This window comes from Oenanthe melanoleuca, chromosome 17 (assembly GCF_029582105.1).
Source record: "Oenanthe melanoleuca isolate GR-GAL-2019-014 chromosome 17, OMel1.0, whole genome shotgun sequence".
Lineage (NCBI taxonomy): Eukaryota > Metazoa > Chordata > Aves > Passeriformes > Muscicapidae > Oenanthe > Oenanthe melanoleuca.
The window spans coordinates 6,204,376-6,220,520 of record NC_079350.1 but is presented as its reverse complement, the minus strand read 5'-3'; the positions used below and the strand labels follow the sequence as shown (position 1 = coordinate 6,220,520).

General features: G+C 51.8%; 3 protein-coding genes and 1 non-coding gene across 5 annotated transcripts; 2 read left to right on the top strand and 2 right to left on the bottom strand.

The window, feature by feature from the left end:
- Positions 1 to 103: 103 nt before the first annotated feature.
- TRNAR-UCU (transfer RNA arginine (anticodon UCU)) lies at positions 104 to 192 on the top strand. Its single transcript is given in 2 exon segments — positions 104 to 140; positions 157 to 192. It is a non-coding gene; the product is annotated as a tRNA-Arg (tRNA).
- A 980-nt stretch (positions 193 to 1,172) lies between these two features.
- Positions 1,173 to 6,542, bottom strand: COQ4 (coenzyme Q4). The gene is made up of 7 exons (XM_056505261.1): positions 6,410 to 6,542; positions 6,151 to 6,332; positions 5,638 to 5,734; positions 3,985 to 4,087; positions 3,749 to 3,878; positions 2,890 to 2,983; positions 1,173 to 2,338 (listed from the first exon to the last, which is right to left on the bottom strand). Exons 1-7 carry the CDS (start codon positions 6,532 to 6,534, stop codon positions 2,176 to 2,178), a joined length of 894 nt encoding a protein of 297 aa, XP_056361236.1. The 5' UTR covers positions 6,535 to 6,542; the 3' UTR covers positions 1,173 to 2,175.
- On the bottom strand, positions 5,022 to 16,092 carry SWI5 (SWI5 homologous recombination repair protein). 2 transcript variants are annotated; one of them, XM_056505262.1, is made up of 6 exons: positions 15,186 to 15,666; positions 15,044 to 15,092; positions 14,524 to 14,645; positions 13,471 to 13,565; positions 13,040 to 13,207; positions 5,022 to 5,032 (listed from the first exon to the last, which is right to left on the bottom strand). In XM_056505262.1, exons 1-5 carry the CDS (start codon positions 15,449 to 15,451, stop codon positions 13,143 to 13,145), a joined length of 597 nt encoding a protein of 198 aa, XP_056361237.1. In that variant the 5' UTR covers positions 15,452 to 15,666; the 3' UTR covers positions 5,022 to 5,032; positions 13,040 to 13,142. The 2 variants fall into 2 exon arrangements, with proteins under 2 accessions (XP_056361237.1, XP_056361238.1); XM_056505263.1 differs by lacking the exons at positions 5,022 to 5,032; positions 13,040 to 13,207 and having other exon boundaries at positions 13,489 to 13,565; positions 14,379 to 14,645; positions 15,186 to 16,092.
- On the top strand, positions 6,514 to 10,731 carry TRUB2 (TruB pseudouridine synthase family member 2). Its single transcript, XM_056505260.1, has 8 exons — positions 6,514 to 6,641; positions 6,825 to 6,953; positions 7,033 to 7,107; positions 7,628 to 7,689; positions 7,992 to 8,073; positions 8,638 to 8,710; positions 9,157 to 9,293; positions 9,881 to 10,731. Exons 1-8 carry the CDS (start codon positions 6,533 to 6,535, stop codon positions 10,243 to 10,245), a joined length of 1,032 nt encoding a protein of 343 aa, XP_056361235.1. The 5' UTR covers positions 6,514 to 6,532; the 3' UTR covers positions 10,246 to 10,731.
- Positions 16,093 to 16,145: the final 53 nt, after the last annotated feature.

Genomic DNA, 16,145 nt, shown 5'->3' with positions numbered 1-16,145 from the left:
CGGCCCGGCCCCACGGTGACGGACACGGCGCCGGAGAACGGTGGCGCGAGCGGGGCGGGCGGGGCGCGGGGAAGAGGCGGTGAGGGCGGCGCGGCAGAGCGAGGGCTCTGTGGCGCAATGGATAGCGCATTGGACTTCTAGCATGTGACGGGAGTCATTCAAAGGTTGTGGGTTCGAGTCCCACCAGAGTCGCATTTTGCTGCCGGGGCGCCGCAGCCGCATCGGGCCGGGGGTCCCGCGGCCGCCGCCGGGCGCTGCAGCTTCCGCCCGGCCCCGGGAGAGCGCGGATCCCTTTTGGGAGCGGGGCCAGGGGTGGCCCGGGCACCGGGGATAAACCCAGCCCTACCGGGGAGCGTACTCGGGCATGCGTCACGGCATTTCAGGGGTTACTGCTACCGCGTCCCAGCACGGGCATGGTGGAGCTGCCACTTGCCCACAGCGAATATATTCTCTCCAAAAAAAGCTTTTTCACGTGACTGGTGTCTGCCCTTCCCGAATCACCCTCCGCTCCCTCTGCCGCCTTCTTTCCGCAGGCTCCCCAAGCGATGGCTGCAGGAACAGAAGCCACAGAGACTGTTACATGATCCGGCTGAGCAGATGCCGTTTAAAATTACACGATGTGCCATTCCTGTAGCGCTGGCACCAGCCCACTGAGTCATACGTGGCTGCACGAAGGCGGCACCACCAACACTGACAGCCCAGACACTTCGTGGCCTCGTTAAATAACCCAAAATGCTGCAAAACCCTCTCTCAAGGCCATCATTTCCCACATTTCCTTGACTGCCGTTCACAGTTCCTGGAAGCAAATCTTTGCTGCCCTTTGGTTTATCCACCCCAAGGCTCTGACATTTCTGGGTCATTTTAGAGGCCAATGTTTCTTTCATCTCGACCACTGCACTAGGACAACCCCCACACTGTGTGTTTTACTGGCAGCTAAAGGATGTATTTATATGCTGTCTTTTAATATCCGTTTGAGATAATTCTGGGGGCCAAGGGAGGATTTGGAGAAAGACCCAAAGTCTGGCTTGTGGGGTGGCTGATGCAGGGAGAAGTTAGAAAAAGGGAGTTTGAGGGGCAGGAAGAAAACCTGCTGGAGCCAAAAAGGGGTGAGGTTTCACATCAGATCTCCAGCTCAGAAGGGGAGGTGAGGCTGAAGGACAGGGGTAATGAACTACAAACCCCAGTGTGGATTTTATTAAACAAGGAGGAATTCCAACAGCAAACACACATGAACAAAGAGCCCCTGGCCTCGTGGCTCTTTGCCATCACATCCAGCAACTCTGCTCCCTGGCTGCTGCCATTCTGGAGCACAGTTTAATTAACCCAGACAGCAATCAGCTCCCAGACACAGCACCAGCATTCGCTGTTTCTGCACTCACTGGATTCAATCCCATAATCCCAACTGTATCATTCTGTTGCCCAAGGATGGGATGATTCCTACTGAACAGCCAGCACAATAACATGGATTTAATTTTTGATGGGAAGGGACTTCAGGGAGACACAGCAAACTGGGATCAGCTGTCAAAACAGCCAATCCAGGAGGGAAAATACCCAAAAGTATTTCCCTGCCTGCCCCATGGGCACACAATCACACATTGCCTGGTCTCTGAGGCAGGAATGAGAAACATCCAATATGACCCAACAGTGATGCACCAATACAAGATGGGATTTCACCACTGCACACACCAAACCTGCCCCTGCACTCCTCTGGAAATTATGGGTTTAGCTCCAGCCCAGGGCAGCCCCAAGACTTGAAGCCTCGATCTTCCCAGCATAGGAAGGGTGGGAGGAAGGATTTACCCGCACAGCCCCGGAGCTGCAGATGGCCAAGGCATCATTTGCTGTAGTGTGCTCCCTCCCCATCCCAGCATTTGGGAGCATCAGTACCAGAATGCTGCTGCTGGGAGACCTGAGCAGCCAGACCAGCTGGCAAAGGCACATCTGACCTTGACATCCCACAACCAAAATCACAAACAGCAAAAAAAGGTCGAGTTTTTTGTCACAGCACAGGGAGGTGTCACTTGCCCCTACCAACAGCTCTTGGCAGGAGAAAACAGAGCCCTCGGGTCTGGGGTGGCAGAGCACGGCCACACCGTGCTCCCAGCAGGGCAGGAGGATGGAGGATGTGGGGTGCAGCTGCCAAGGAATCCCCTGAGCTCTTCCCAACGTGAGCTCTCACACTCTGACAGCTGGGGGAGGGAAGATGCCGAGCTCCTCCCGCAGGGACTCCACTGGCTGCTCCCAGCGCTGCTCATAGTAGATGTTCAGGACACAGCTGGCGTTGAGCCCGCTCCGAATCGCCCAGGGAACCAGCTCGGTGGCCAGGACCTGCAGCTTTCTGGAACAAACCACACAGGTGGTGGCAGTTTTGATATCCACATTTTGTTATTTTCCTTCACCAAGTCACCACTGTAGGCTGATGCCAAGCCCATGTGTCCCTCTAACTTTCTGGCATCCCCTCTGCTTAACTCACAGGGGAAACTGAGGCATAGAAGAGGATGGAGTGCCAGGAAGGTTACCTGCACAAAGCCAAGGCCAGAACTCAGGTTCTGCAACTGCTGGGCTACCAAAACAGATGTGCTGGGACAGGGAACAGCTGCCAGTGTGGTGAGGGTTCTGCTGGCCCTCAACACACATCCAAGGCCTGGAAATGCTCCTGCCTGGCACAGGGGATCTGGTTTTGAATGCAGATTAAGCATCAGGTTCTGCTTCAGTGATGAGGCAAAGCTGTCACCACTTCTTTGGAATGTGAGGACAGCAGTAGGCTCATGGAGGAGCCTGTGACTGAATCTGTGACTGACTACCCCCTGCAAACCAGCAGTGTCCCCTTTGTCCCCAGGGAAAGCACCACACAGGCTGGGTGTAGCCAGGGCACAGACTGGGACCTACCGTGTGCTGAGCCGGATGGGGCCAAACGCTGCTCCCAGGACACACATGGGCAGCCCCGTCTGGACGGCTTCAAACCACTTCACCACCACCTCACCTGGGAGGGAGCAGGGAGGGTGTGAGCAGGCAGAGCACCTGGATCAAGGGCCAGCCAGTGTGGCTCCTTCCCTTCCCAAGATTGGCTACTTGGGAATGCTTCCTACACCTGGCCACAGCCCCATCCTCTGCCAGGATGGGCCTTGTCACACAACACCCACCCACCCACCCCAGAGGGATGCATCCCACAGGCCCAGGGAGCTTGGGGAACATGTCTCAGGCAGTCCAACTCCCTGCAGACCTCAGCAATGCAGTGCCAAGGCCTGATGCTCTGTGTGGCTCTCCTGGTCTCCCAGCACAGCCCTTTTACAAAACTGCCTGGACTCAGGCACAGCCTGCACAGGAGACCAGTCATGCTGGTTCCCTTGCACAAGTGCAAGGCTGCACTTGGGACTTGCTGTTGAGTCAGATAAAAATGAGGGCAAAGGACACAGAGACATGCAGATAAGGAGCAACCAGGAATTCCCTTCTGTCTTCACACAGAGCTTGCAAAACATCCCTCCCTCCATGCCACCCTCCCTGCCAGGCAGAAACCACCCATCCAGTGGCTGCCTGTGCCCAGGGCTTGGGCAGAGCATCTCCCAGCAGGGAAAACGTGACATCTCATGGCCTCTCAGTCACCACAGAGCCAGTGATGTAGGACAGTGGTGATGCAAAATCCCCAAATCAGGGAGTCCAGCTGGCCCAGCCTGCTCCATTTCTGGGAGGCAGCTGAGCACAGTTGGTGGGTTTGGCAGTGCAGCTCCCTGAGCCCACTGCTGCTCACCCAGCATGTTGGTTGGCATGCCCAGGAGGGTGTGCATCAGGTCATGGACTTCCCGGTACCGCTGGATCACGTATGCCAACTCCTCATCATCAACAAACTTGGGCGGCATCCGTGTGTCTGGAGAAACCTTCTGCAAGTCCAAAGAAGTGCAACTCAACTCTGTGGCTCCAATCTCACCTGTGCTCCCAGCACAGGGATCAGCCACAGGAATTGGCACCGTGAATCCTCACACTCACATTGTCCTCCAGGAAGCGAGCGTACTCCCTGCCCAGGGAGCCCTCTGGCAGCCCCTGCAGCCTGGCCATGTCCAGCGTGGAGAGACGGATGCGAGGCCGCTCCCTGGAAGTAAAACACAGCTCAGTGACACTCCCAGTGAAATCCACAGCAGCAGATCCTGGAGAAAAGGAGCCCTGAGAAACTCCCATCCTTGCCTCTGCCCATCCTTGCTATTTTCTCTATGTAGATCCTAACTGCTCACTGCAGGAACAGCACTGTCTGCACTTCTGCGGTGGAGGCTGGGACACAAATTGATTAAAGAATCTACCTGAAGCTTTGGCAATAAAAGGGCCTTTATCTTGTGCACTTTTAACAGCTCTGGTGGGAAAAACACTGGTGTCCTCTGCACTAAAATGCTGCTGGCTGTGTGGGCTGCCAGCCAGGCACAGCCCTCAGCAACAGCCAGCCCTGCAGAGCAGAGAAATTTAGTGCCCCAGCAAAGCAGCCAGAGCTTCAAAGGAGCAAGCCAAAAAAAGGAGAAGGAATTTGTTCTAAATACAGATTTAATTTCAATCCTGCTCAGGCTTTCACCACCAGCCACATGGCAGCCACACAGAGAAAGGTCTCCTCTACAGGTTGTTGGCAAACAGGTGCCTCACAGCCTTTAAAGTAAACAAAAGCCCTTTTATTTTCATTTACAGGGTAAACTCTTCGCATGACAAAAGCTCTGCAGTGGATCCAGGAGCTGCTCAGCTCCTAGAGTGGAGGTGCCAGGGAGATAAGCAGCACTGGCATCAGTTTTACACTGGCTGCAGATATTTCCTTGTGTATTTGTTATCAAAGGGATCTCAGCAGCTTGGAGGATAAAAACAAAAAGACCTGTGTGCCTAATTCAGACCCCTACAAATCTCTGCAATACCACAGGGCAAGAAGCAGGTGGGTATGTCCCTTCCCAGCCCTCTCCGTGGGCAGTTCTGCTGGGATTCAGTCCCATTCCAGTGCTCTGGATGTTTTACCAGGATGAGGCTGGCCTGCACAAACATATGGCAAAAGGCAACTTTTCCAAAGCTCCTATGTGACACAAGCAGCAGGTGTGACACATAACAGGGAACAGGGAGAAGGCAAGCAGATATACAGTAAGAGCTTGGTTAGCAAGAGAAATCCCTCCTGGTCCTCAGCCTTGCAGACATGGAAGCAGAAGTGATGAAGTCTTAAAAAAGAAAACAAGAGAAGTGGCCTCATTTCAACTAGAGCCAGGAAAATAAATATGTAAGTGTCTAAGGAGGAGGCAGACCAGCAGAGACAAAGTCTCCAATGCAAGAAAATGCAGCAGCAGGCACAGGGAAGAAATCCATGGATGTAGTGTGCTCTCATCACTGCTCAGCATCCACATCCCTGGATTTCTCCCCTGTGCCTGCTGCTGCATCTCGTGGTGCTGGCAGCTGCCAGTTCCAGCAGTGAAGCAGAACAGACAGGCAAGCAGTGCCTGCCCTTAGATGTGTCACAGGGCTCCTGTGAACATTAAAAGTAAAGTTAGCCTGGAGGGTTAGGGCTAACAAAACACTTGTGCTCCTTCCAAGCTCTCCCTTCCCAGGGCCAAGGAACCTGCTTGGCCTCGTGTCTGCCTCCCCACCACAAGCCATGGGAGGTGGGAGGGATGGGGAGGGACGCACCGGAGGATGCGGTGACCTTCAGGATGGTTTTTCATCTTGTCTCGCAGGTTTGGCAGGGCCAGGCAGCCTGTGGTCTCCCCAAGGACTGCCACCATGTCTAAAAGAGAGACCAGAGAGTGACCCAAGAGCTGCTTTCGCAACACCCAGCTATCCTTGGTCGGCAGGTGAGGAAATAGGGCAATGAACCCATTAACCAAGAGCAGGCAGGAAGCCCGTGGCAAAGTGGGGATCCCATAAACCACAGACCTTCAGCTTCAGGGCTACTCTGCCGTGGCGTCACCCACATGACCCTTCCCGGGAATGGGATGGAGGAGCAGGCATGAAGCCTGGGGCACTCTGGAGAAACAGACCGGTCAGGGTGGCATCACAAGGGGCCACACTGGGGTGTGTTTGGGTTTCCTCACTCCCTCTCTTTCACAGCCTCCTGTGCCGAGCCAGTTCTCAGCCCCAAACTCTCCTATGGAGTTTCCTGGAGGCAGGGAGCGGGATTTTCTTTGCGCTCGCCGGCCTTACCGTGTCTGTAGGGGTCATAGAGCGCCATGACCGCGGAGCCGGCGGCCAGCAGCGCCTTCTGCAGCGGGCTGGTGGGGATGTGCCCGGGGTACAGCTGCTGCCACCCTTCCATCTCCTCCTCCTCCTCCTCCTCCCCGCCGCGTCCATCCCGGCCCCGCGGCTCGCCGTGGCTCGGCCGGGCTCTGCCTGCGGGGAGCAGCGGGTAAGGGACCGGCCCGGCTGCGGGAGCTGGGGACGCTCCAGGGGCCGCGGGAGGCACTTGCCTGGGGAAGCGGGAGCGCCCCGCAGCAGCGGGACCCCGGCCCGCGCCGCCCGCAGCAGCAGCGGCCGCATCCCCGGCGCTGCCCCGGAAGCGCCCGCTACGGGGCGGGGCGGCCCGGGCATGGCGGCGGCCGGGCGGGCCGGGCTGGCCGGGCTCTTCGCCGTCTACAAACCGGCGGGGGTGGCGTGGGGCAGCGTCCGGGACGCGGTGGAGACGCGGCTGCTGCGCGGTGAGCGCGGGCGGCGGGACCCCCCATCCAATCCAATCCCATCCCATGGCCAGGGGCTACCGGTGGGACCCATCCCATCCCATCCCGTCCCGTCCCGTCCCGTCCCGTCCCGTCCCGTCCTTGGGGTTCGCCCGCCCCTCCTGACCCCGCACTGTCCCCCCATGCCCCCCGCTTCTCTTGCAGAGCTGAACGCGGCGCCGGTTCGCGCTCCGCGGCAGCGAGTCCGCTTCCTGCCGGCGCCGGCCCCGGGCGGCGGCGGGGCCGTGGAGCTGGTGGCTGCCAGGGTGCCGGTGCTGGCCGACCATCCCCTCGGTAAGGGCACAGCGGGGCCTTTCCCCCTTCCTGGGCCCGGGGAGCCCGGGGACCGGCTCCATCACTGTCTCCGTTGCAGTCCGAGGCCCGCGGTTCAAGAAGCTGAAGATCGGAGCAGGTCACCGGCTGGATGTGAAGGCCTCGGGAGTCTTCGGTGGGTCTGGTCCCGGAGCAGCAGCGTGTCCTGCTGTCTGAGAGGTGATGGCTTTCCATGCAGGGAAGAAGGATGGATGCACGGGCATTGCACTGCAGCAGCGCCTGGATCTCACAGCCCTACTGGGAGTTTAAATGCTAAAACACAGAAGAAACGTGCCAGCAAGCCGCTGGCAAAGCTGGGAGAGACCCAGGCACACACAGGGTTTTGCAGGGAAACACCAATTCCCACGTCTGCTCCACCACTTGAATTGGCTTTGCTGTGCCTGGCACTGCTGAGCATTTGCCCTGAGTGCCCAGGTAGAAAGTTCTGGGGAAATCCAAGAGTTCTGGTTACAGCCCAATGGTTTTCATGTCAGACAATAATCTGGGGATCTAATTGCACTGCTCAGACATGACTCCTAAGGAGATACAGCCCTGTCCAGGGGGCAAGAGCAGCATGAGTGTTCAGAGCTGTGTAAATGCACATCAGTGACTTCTTGTGAGGCTGAATAACAGGTTTCCCATTTTCTATGTTTCAGTGCTTGGCATTGGCCATGGGAACAAGCTGCTCACTGACCTGTACAATTGCCACCTGACCAAGGTAGGTGCTGGCTGTGAATGGGCCATGGAGCCCCAGAGATCCTACCCCAGTGCCCCAGACCAGCCTTGTGATGTTGATTCTTCACTTAAGTCTCAATCCTACCGATGCTTTTTAGAGCTTTTCAGGGTACAGAGTTTTATCCTTCACGTGAGCATCCACCTGTGGCGTTTTGAGCAGAGGATGCTGCTGCCTTTTTGTGTAAAATTCATAGCCTGCATTTGTAGCAGTTGCATGGTGCAATACTGCTGCTTAGTTGCTTGGAGCATTTTTTTGATAAATTGCACTCTTTGTCTTTTTTCCAGGTTTATATTGTTGGTGGGCTTTTTGGTAAAGCCACTGATGACTTCTCAGACACAGGGAATTTAGTAGAGAAGACAACATTTGGTAAGAAACTGATTTGATGTGTTGTTTTTTGTTTTTTTTTTTTTTAACATCAAACAGCAGATTAACTCCAAAGCATTTAATCAGGTGAATTGCACAATGACAGAAGCCACTTCTTGCATGTTTTCTAGTCCTTGTTGATGTTGTAGTTCCCTTGTTCTAAATCTAAATCTATCTAAATCTAAATCTAAATCTAAATCTAAATTTAGCCGCAATATATGCAAAGGCAATGGTCACAGTGCTTGCTACTGGTCAGGACCCAGATCTCCCTGTGTATCACACTTGGAGAGCAGTTAGGAGATTTCATTGAATGAAAATACACAATAAGAAAACTGGAGCATCAGAATTTTGAAATCAGTTAAGCAAAATAACTCTTCCCTTCCCAGTCTAGCTCTGTGCTGCTCCATGGAGAGCCTGGGGAAGTGACTTTGCAAAGGCCACCCCTCAGCTCTCATCAGCCCCTTTTGACTGCCTGCCCAAGAGACAGCAATACCTCAGTGGCACTTTTCAGACTTTCCGGTTCCTGGATGGATAATTGAGACTTTGTTTCTGCCTTAATATTTGCAGATCATATCACAAGGGAGAAGCTGGAGCGGATTCTCGCTGTCATTCAGGGGACAAATCAAAAGGCCCTGCTGGTGTGCGTATCCATGGGGGAAATGAGCTGATCTGATCCCACTGCCAGTTGCTGGTCTTCAGAACAAATGAGAGGATTGTGTTTCCCATAATCGAAGTCTGTAAAGGTTGGAATGCTAGCAAGGGCAGAGTTACTCTGAGTGCTCTGTGCTCTGGTGAGAGGTTGTAGTTAAATGTCCTTCTTGTATCCCAAAATTTCCAGTCTGCTGGTTTAGGAGCAATCTGCTATATAGGGCTGACAAAAATAACTTGTAGACATGACCAGATACCTCCCTCCCAAACTGTGCTACACTACTGATAGCACATACACTACTAAAATATATGCAAAAACTCACTGGATAGTTTTAAGAAAAAAAATTGCATCTCTGTTTTATTTGGGTTGGGCATATTTTGAATCTCTTTGGAAAGAAGTTATAAATGTCTCTGCTGCTCTCTTTTTTTTCTCCCTAGGTATTCTAACATTGATATGAAAACACAAGAGGCATATGAGCTGGCTGTCAAAGGGTTGATTCGCCCCATGGGAAAATGTCCCCCAATAATCACAGCAGTCCGATGCCTCCAGTTTGCACTTCCAGAATTCCAGCTAGGTAGGACTAGCACAGAATGTACTGGGGAACTCTGAGTGTATGTTATGGCAAAAAGTTGGTAAACTTCATTTTTGTATTCATGATTTAATGCAAAATGAGTTGGGAATTTCTTATCAACTTATAACTTCTCTGTTAAGTCCAGCCAGCTCATAGCTTTTTCTTTGCCCAGATCAGATTTAGGCTGGAAGATGTGCATTGTGAATACCTATGGGGGAAATTTTTCTTAGCTCAATGTTTCAGTGTAATGCATTTCAGTGCTGGGTTTTGGGGTCTTTTTATAATGCAGCATGCTTGTTTTCCTGTTTCCAGTTCCCTTTCCCTCACAAATTATTTGTCTAATTAATTTTTTTCCCTTTGAAATACCTAAATTTCCACATTACTCTTCTATATATATATAGGTTTGTTTTATAAAGTATTCACTTTGGAAGGGTGTGGAACACCCTGCAGTATTCCAGAAAATCATACCATGCTCTTAGTGTCTTCTGCCAAACCAGTTCTTTTAGCCTAACAGTGAGCGAAGTCTGGATTTATAATGTCAGAGCTTGTGTCAAAGCTTTGCTTCTGAGGGAGTGTCTCTGTCCTCCTAGAAATCCACTGCTTGCACGAGACTCAGCAGTACCTGCGGAAGATGGTTCACGAGATCGGGCTGGAGCTGAAATCGTCTGCTGTGTGCACACAAGTGCGGAGAGTACGCGACGGGGTTTTCACGGTGGACGACGCTCTCCCGAGAACTCAGTGGAACTTGCAGAGCATCCAGGAGGCAATTCGGAACTGTCAGCTCAAAGTGGAAACAGAGCTGGAGAAAACACTGGGACATGAGGAGAGCAGTCCTCTTCATCAGCTGGGTGGGGATACAGCTGAGCATGCTCTGCCTGCAGCACAATATGGCAGGGATGTGATGGACAGCAGAAGGAAAGAGGTTAATTGCAGTTCACTTCCACCCTTTCCTTGAGATGACTTTTATCAGAGGCTTTTTTTCCTTCAGCGACAGGCTGTATAATTTTTTTTAAAGCAACACAAACAGTTCATTAACAGGAGGTAACTGTGCCAAAATTCCTGTTGATTTTGAGAACATTAGGTTGCTAAGGGACATAAAAACGCATTCCCAAATTGTTTAGCACCAGGAAGTAGTGTCTCAGAAAGCTGTATTCCCTTGACTGCACAGATTTGTTGCTTGCAACTGGCAGCATAACTTATCTGCTGTATGGATTTTATTTTCCCTGTGTTCTCCTGGAGTATTTTCTTTCCATTAGCCCTGCTCTCAGACACATGAGAGTTCAAAATTGGGCTAAATGAGGGATGTGCAGGAGAAAACACAGCTTACCCAAAGCAATGCAAGGAAATGGTTTTATCCAGAGTAGGCATGTGATGAAAAGTGGCTTATAATGGGGACTAATGCACAGGATACACAAAAAATAAAAAATTAAATGGAAAATGACCTAACAGGGAGGAGGTTGGTTCTTGGCTCAGTACTCATCCATGTACATTGACCTATGAAAAACCCAGCAAGTGCTACTTTATTTTACCCTCTTTTTCCTGAGGAGCCAAGGGTATTCAATGGTGTCTGGTATCCTCTTCTATAGCAGCTCCTTGCAGACAGCAGGTCCTGCCCTTCGGTGAAACTGTAACTCTGTGATACCATTTGGTCTCTGTTAGCTCATTATAGCTAGGTCTGACTTTGCAGAAACACTTTCTAAATTTAAGTCTGGAATTACACTTACCATTATTGCACTCAATGGTTTTCCAGTTATATACTTAGTGAGTTTGAAAATTATTTATAGAAAGCAGAAGATTTATTCTGTTCCTCTCCTGGACTTGGATAAAGGCCAGCGTATTTCATCCTCCAGGTGACAGCCATAAAGGTACAAGAGTAACTCTGGCAGGGGCAGTCACAGGGGTCATGATGATGCCCTCAGTGGCAGCACCCAGTCCTGTCCTGAAGCATCCCAGCAGTCCTTAACTTAGTGCCTGGAATCTTTCAGTTCTGGGTTCCTCTGGGCTGCACAGAGCCAGAACAGCCATGGAACGCAGCTGCCACCGCCTGGCAGAGCCACCGTGCCAGCAGCAGGGATTCCCCAAGGACACCCTGTCCTTGGTTCTGTGGATGCTCTCATCCTCCATGGACTAGGGATTGGGATCAGGGGACCTTCCCTGGACACCTGCCCAGTGCTACCTGAAGTGTAAACACATCCTACAGCTGCAAGCAGGACACTTGCATAGCTACAGCTGCAGGTTTTAACCCCAGTGCTCCTACATAGTGGGGAAGCAAACATGGACTTCTTACTCCTTGAACAACCTTCAGTAACTTTGGTAACGGACTATACTTCATCCCCTCAGCTCACACCTCACACAAACTGAAGAATTTCCATACATGCTTCCTATCACAAAGACAATTTTCACATTCCACAAAAACAATTTGTGTCTCACTGACAGGAACATTTTGGTTAGAACACTGCAGGCTGAACCAGTCCTTCTACTCAGGAAACACCAGCCAAAACAGCAACTTTAGTAACAAAGTGTGCATTTCCCAGTTCTTGCCACCTTGTGGCTTTTTTCCTCTCCTTAAAACAACTCCAAAACACATGAGTGTTCCACACTTGGCAGAGGGGTTTGTGGTAGGGAGGGGTGTGAACATCCCCCTGAGAGTCCACTCTGGTCTGGCCCCAGGAAATATTCTGCACAGCTGTACAGCAACAGAGACTTGCTTGGATGAATCATGGAATATACAGGCTCCTTCTGTCCCCCTGCTTGAGACCACTCCCCACAGCTTTTGTGGCAAAACAAAACACTTATTAGTGATGTGTCTGTGCCACATCCAGAGCCAGGAGTGCAAAACCAATTATCTGTTCTCAGCAGCAGCCTTGTGACTGGTTTCTGGCTTCCAATCACAATGAAGACAGATTAATTTGATTCAAATTTGGAAGTAACAAGCAGACTGCAGCATGGGCCTAACTGGAGGCCACAGGGGAAACTTACTGGCTAAAAGCTCTTGGAAAGTAAAAATGGGTAGAAGGACGTCAAGCCTGAGTGAAAAAGGGACAATAGATCTGCAGTCAGCAGAGCACTTCATCACTTCCAACTGCCCAAAGCAGCCAAATTTAGTCTGTGCAGTCACCCTCAGCCCTAACACTGACATTGAAACACTCGTGCTCCCAACATCATCCACTGCCCAGGACAGCACTCACTCCCACCATGACTCTGCACTTAGGGAAAAGTGATTCTGCACCTGCATATTCCTGGAGAAAACACTGGAGTAACTTGTGTTTATAGTTGTCTCAATAAAGTTTTAGATTTTGTTCCCAGGCTCATGCAATGTTTTATTGGCTCTTAAAGCAAATTACTGACAGATGTGAAGGCTGCTTTATTCAGAGTGGACACAACTTTACATTTTGCCATTTACTACAGAAATGATACAAAACCTCCAGATACCAGAGTAGGTAAGTACAAGAATGCAGAACACCCAGACTTCTCTGGATTTGTTGATAAAACAAAATAAAACCCCTAAACCACCACAATTTCTGTCTTTTTCCCTCTCTTCTTAGGGTTTTCCTTTCAAAGCAGCTATTACATTGCACATTTGTATGTCCTCACTTCCTCTATCCATTCAGCAACCAAACACCCCCTAGATACTACAGGGAATCAAAGGCTTCATGGAAAAGGCTCAACATCATCCTGAACTACAACCTTTCAAAAAAAAAAAATCATCCTGTTGATCAGGCAGTACATTAAATTATCTAAAATACTACATCCCTTTTCCACCTTCTGTCTCTTCTAAACCAGGATGACACCAGCTTGCAATGGCACAGTGACAGTCACTTTTGCAGGACATGGCAATCTCCATGTTCAGGACTAGTCACTGAGCTCCAGGTCATACTCAGGATAGAGCTGTTTTGTAGTGACTCCTCGGATAACAGCTAGGAAATAGAGAAACAGCATTGTTTTCATTAAACAAAGATCAGATGAGTCAGAAACAGGGTGTTTTCTTCCCCTAATTACCCCACAGGACATCCCATAGCCAAGAAAACCCAGGTTTTGAGCTGTGCCTCCTGCTTGCTCAAACACTTTTTTTAAAGTGAAGAATCTGTAACACAAACTTTGCCTCAATGGTGGCAGCTTCTTTCTGTGTCTGTATGAAAACACTGGCTAAAAAGGTCTTGAACAGCTTTTCCATCCTTACCCAGCTTGCCCAGGAGCATCTGCCCAGCATCCTTGATTTCATTGTACTCATGGAGCAGAGAGATGTGCTTGTCCAGTTCCTCCAGGCTGTAGCCCCTGAAAATTAACACCAGAAAGGTCACAAATGACACAGAGGGACTGGGGCTCCTGTTGCTGTGGGAGATACCCAAGCTTGGCACCTTAAAAACAGACACTGAACACAGTGAAGTAGAGTTGCTGCAAGTTGTAAATATGAAAGCTCTAAATAAGCTCAAGAAAGCAAATTCACCCAGGTTCTCAGAATCAAGTAGAAACAAGAGTAGGCTGTGGTGAATTCTGTTAATATGTATCTCTAATCTGTATACAGGGAAAAAATGAAGAATTGTAGAATCATTTAGGATGGAAAAGACCTCAAAGATCATCAAGTCCAACCTTTGGCCAAGCACCACCATATTAACTAAATCAGAGCACTGAGTGCCATATTCAGTCATCTCTCAAACACCTCCAGGGACCATGACTCCATCAGCTCCCTGGCCAGCCCATCCCAATGCTTAATCACCCTTTCAGCAAAGAAATTCCTCCTCATGTCCAACCTGGCATTTGCCCTGGCACAGCCTGAGGCCATTTCCTCTTGTCCTGTGGCTAGAAGGTTTGTTTACCCTTGAGGATAAATGGAAAAGGGTTCTGAAACAGCCTTTGTTGTTCTACCATTTCCATCCTATGCACTACACTTACCTCAGAAAACATCAGTCCTTCACAACAAATAACAAATGGCTAAAATTATCTGTTCCCAGTGAACACATAATTACCTCAGGAACACCCAGGCTAAAGCAAAAATCCTCTTATGCAAGCTCCTAGTAAAACTTGTTTTGCTTTAACACATAAAGTGGAAAGAATTCCCTCTTGTCTCTAACAAGTCCCATCACTTACAACAACACTTTAACCAACACTGCACCATGCCAATAATGGCATCATAGAAGGTCAGCTCTCATCTCCAATTCCTGGATCACATTTTGGTTTAGAAACAAAAATGATTAAGGCATCACAGTGAACACTGAGCTTCCCAAGGGCGTACTCGGACAATAATTGTGCAATTTCCTGGTCTAGAGCAAGGTCTTTCTGTTTCAGCTCTTCAATTTCACACCGCAGGGCTTCTTCACTGGCTCCATTAGGCTGGAGGGACTTTGGAGATGGGATCTGTAGAACACAAATGACATGTAGCAGGAACTCAGCTCTGGGTAAGACGCTACAGTGCTGGAGGATTAATGGGAAAATAGTGTGTATGTGTCACAGGATAAAACAGAAGAAAACAGAAAAGGAAAAAAAAAATCCCCAGGGAAGGGAGGGCGTTCAAGTAAAATATGGATCAGTGTATATAACATTAGCCTGCTCCGTATCACATCCTACAGGATTTTCGAGAGTTACAGTGTAAGGTGAAAATAAATAATTAAAAATCACAATATGCCTTTCAGGAGAAACTCCCAGCACGACACAGTGCAAACTGCGGTGCCGGCACTAACGCGGGGAACCAGCACCTTCACCCTCAAAGAAAAACACTCCCCAGTGGCCCGGGCCGAGCCCCGCGCAGGACTCACCGGTGCCCTGAACGCGGCCGTGCCGCTCCGCCCGCCGCCAGCCGAGACCCTGCCAAAGCGGAGGGGGCGTCAGGGGCCGGTACCGCCGCCTCGGCGGGGACACGGCCCGGGAGGGGAGAGACAGCGGGGAACCGGCTCCTACCTCCTGGGCAGGGCCCGCGGCGGGTGGCGGGGCGGGCTGCGGCCCGCGCTCGGCGGGACACGCTCGGCCAGGGCTGAGGGCTCCGCGCTGAAGGCTCGGGGCTCCCGCCACACCGGAGAGTTGCCGTCCCTCCACCACACAGCACACCGGGAGTTGTAGTCCTGCCTCCAGGAGGTGTGCTGGGAGTTGTAGTGCTGCTGCCGGGAGGCGTGCTGGGAGTTGTAGTCCCTTGCCGGGCCCGACCGTGGTGGGGCTGCAGGTGACATTGGGTGTGGCAGGACACAGTTGTCCCCCAATGGCCGAAGTAGTTACATTTGGCGCTTCAGAGACACCTCAGCACCGCGGCTTAGCTGGGACAGGGGCTCAGGGGATCTCGGGGTCACTCACACAGAATCACTTAATCAATACCTCTGGTTAGAAAAATCACCGAGTCCAACCTGTGATCGAACACCACCACGTCAAACAGACCACGGCACTGGGTGCCAAGTCCAGTCTTTATCCTTAAGCACCTCCGCAATGTTGTTTGCGCAAGGTGAGCACTGCCCACACCCCCGTTTGTCCCCGTGTCCCGCCAGGCCACCGCAGCTCCCTGCGGGCCCGGGCCCCAAGTCCCGCACAGAGGCTCGGGCCCGGCCGGCGCAGGGGGCCGTGTCTCTGTGAGCGCCGGGTCTCAGAGCCGGGGCTGCCCGAGCCTCAGGTGCTGCTGAGCTTGGAAGGTCAAAGGGTTTGGGATAACACACAGCGACCCCGCCGCCCGCGCTGCCTGCGGGGTCAGCTCGAACACCGCAAGGCAGAACGCGAGGCGGGTGTGCGGGACGCGCCCCGCAAAGGCGAGGGAAGCCGGGCTGGCCCCTCCCGGCATTTGCTCTGGGCTGTCGGGACAGCGCCGGGTGCCTCACGCGGAGCGGGGTGTCCCGGGACGGGGCTGTCCCGCTGTGTCACCCCGGGCTGTCCCGGGGC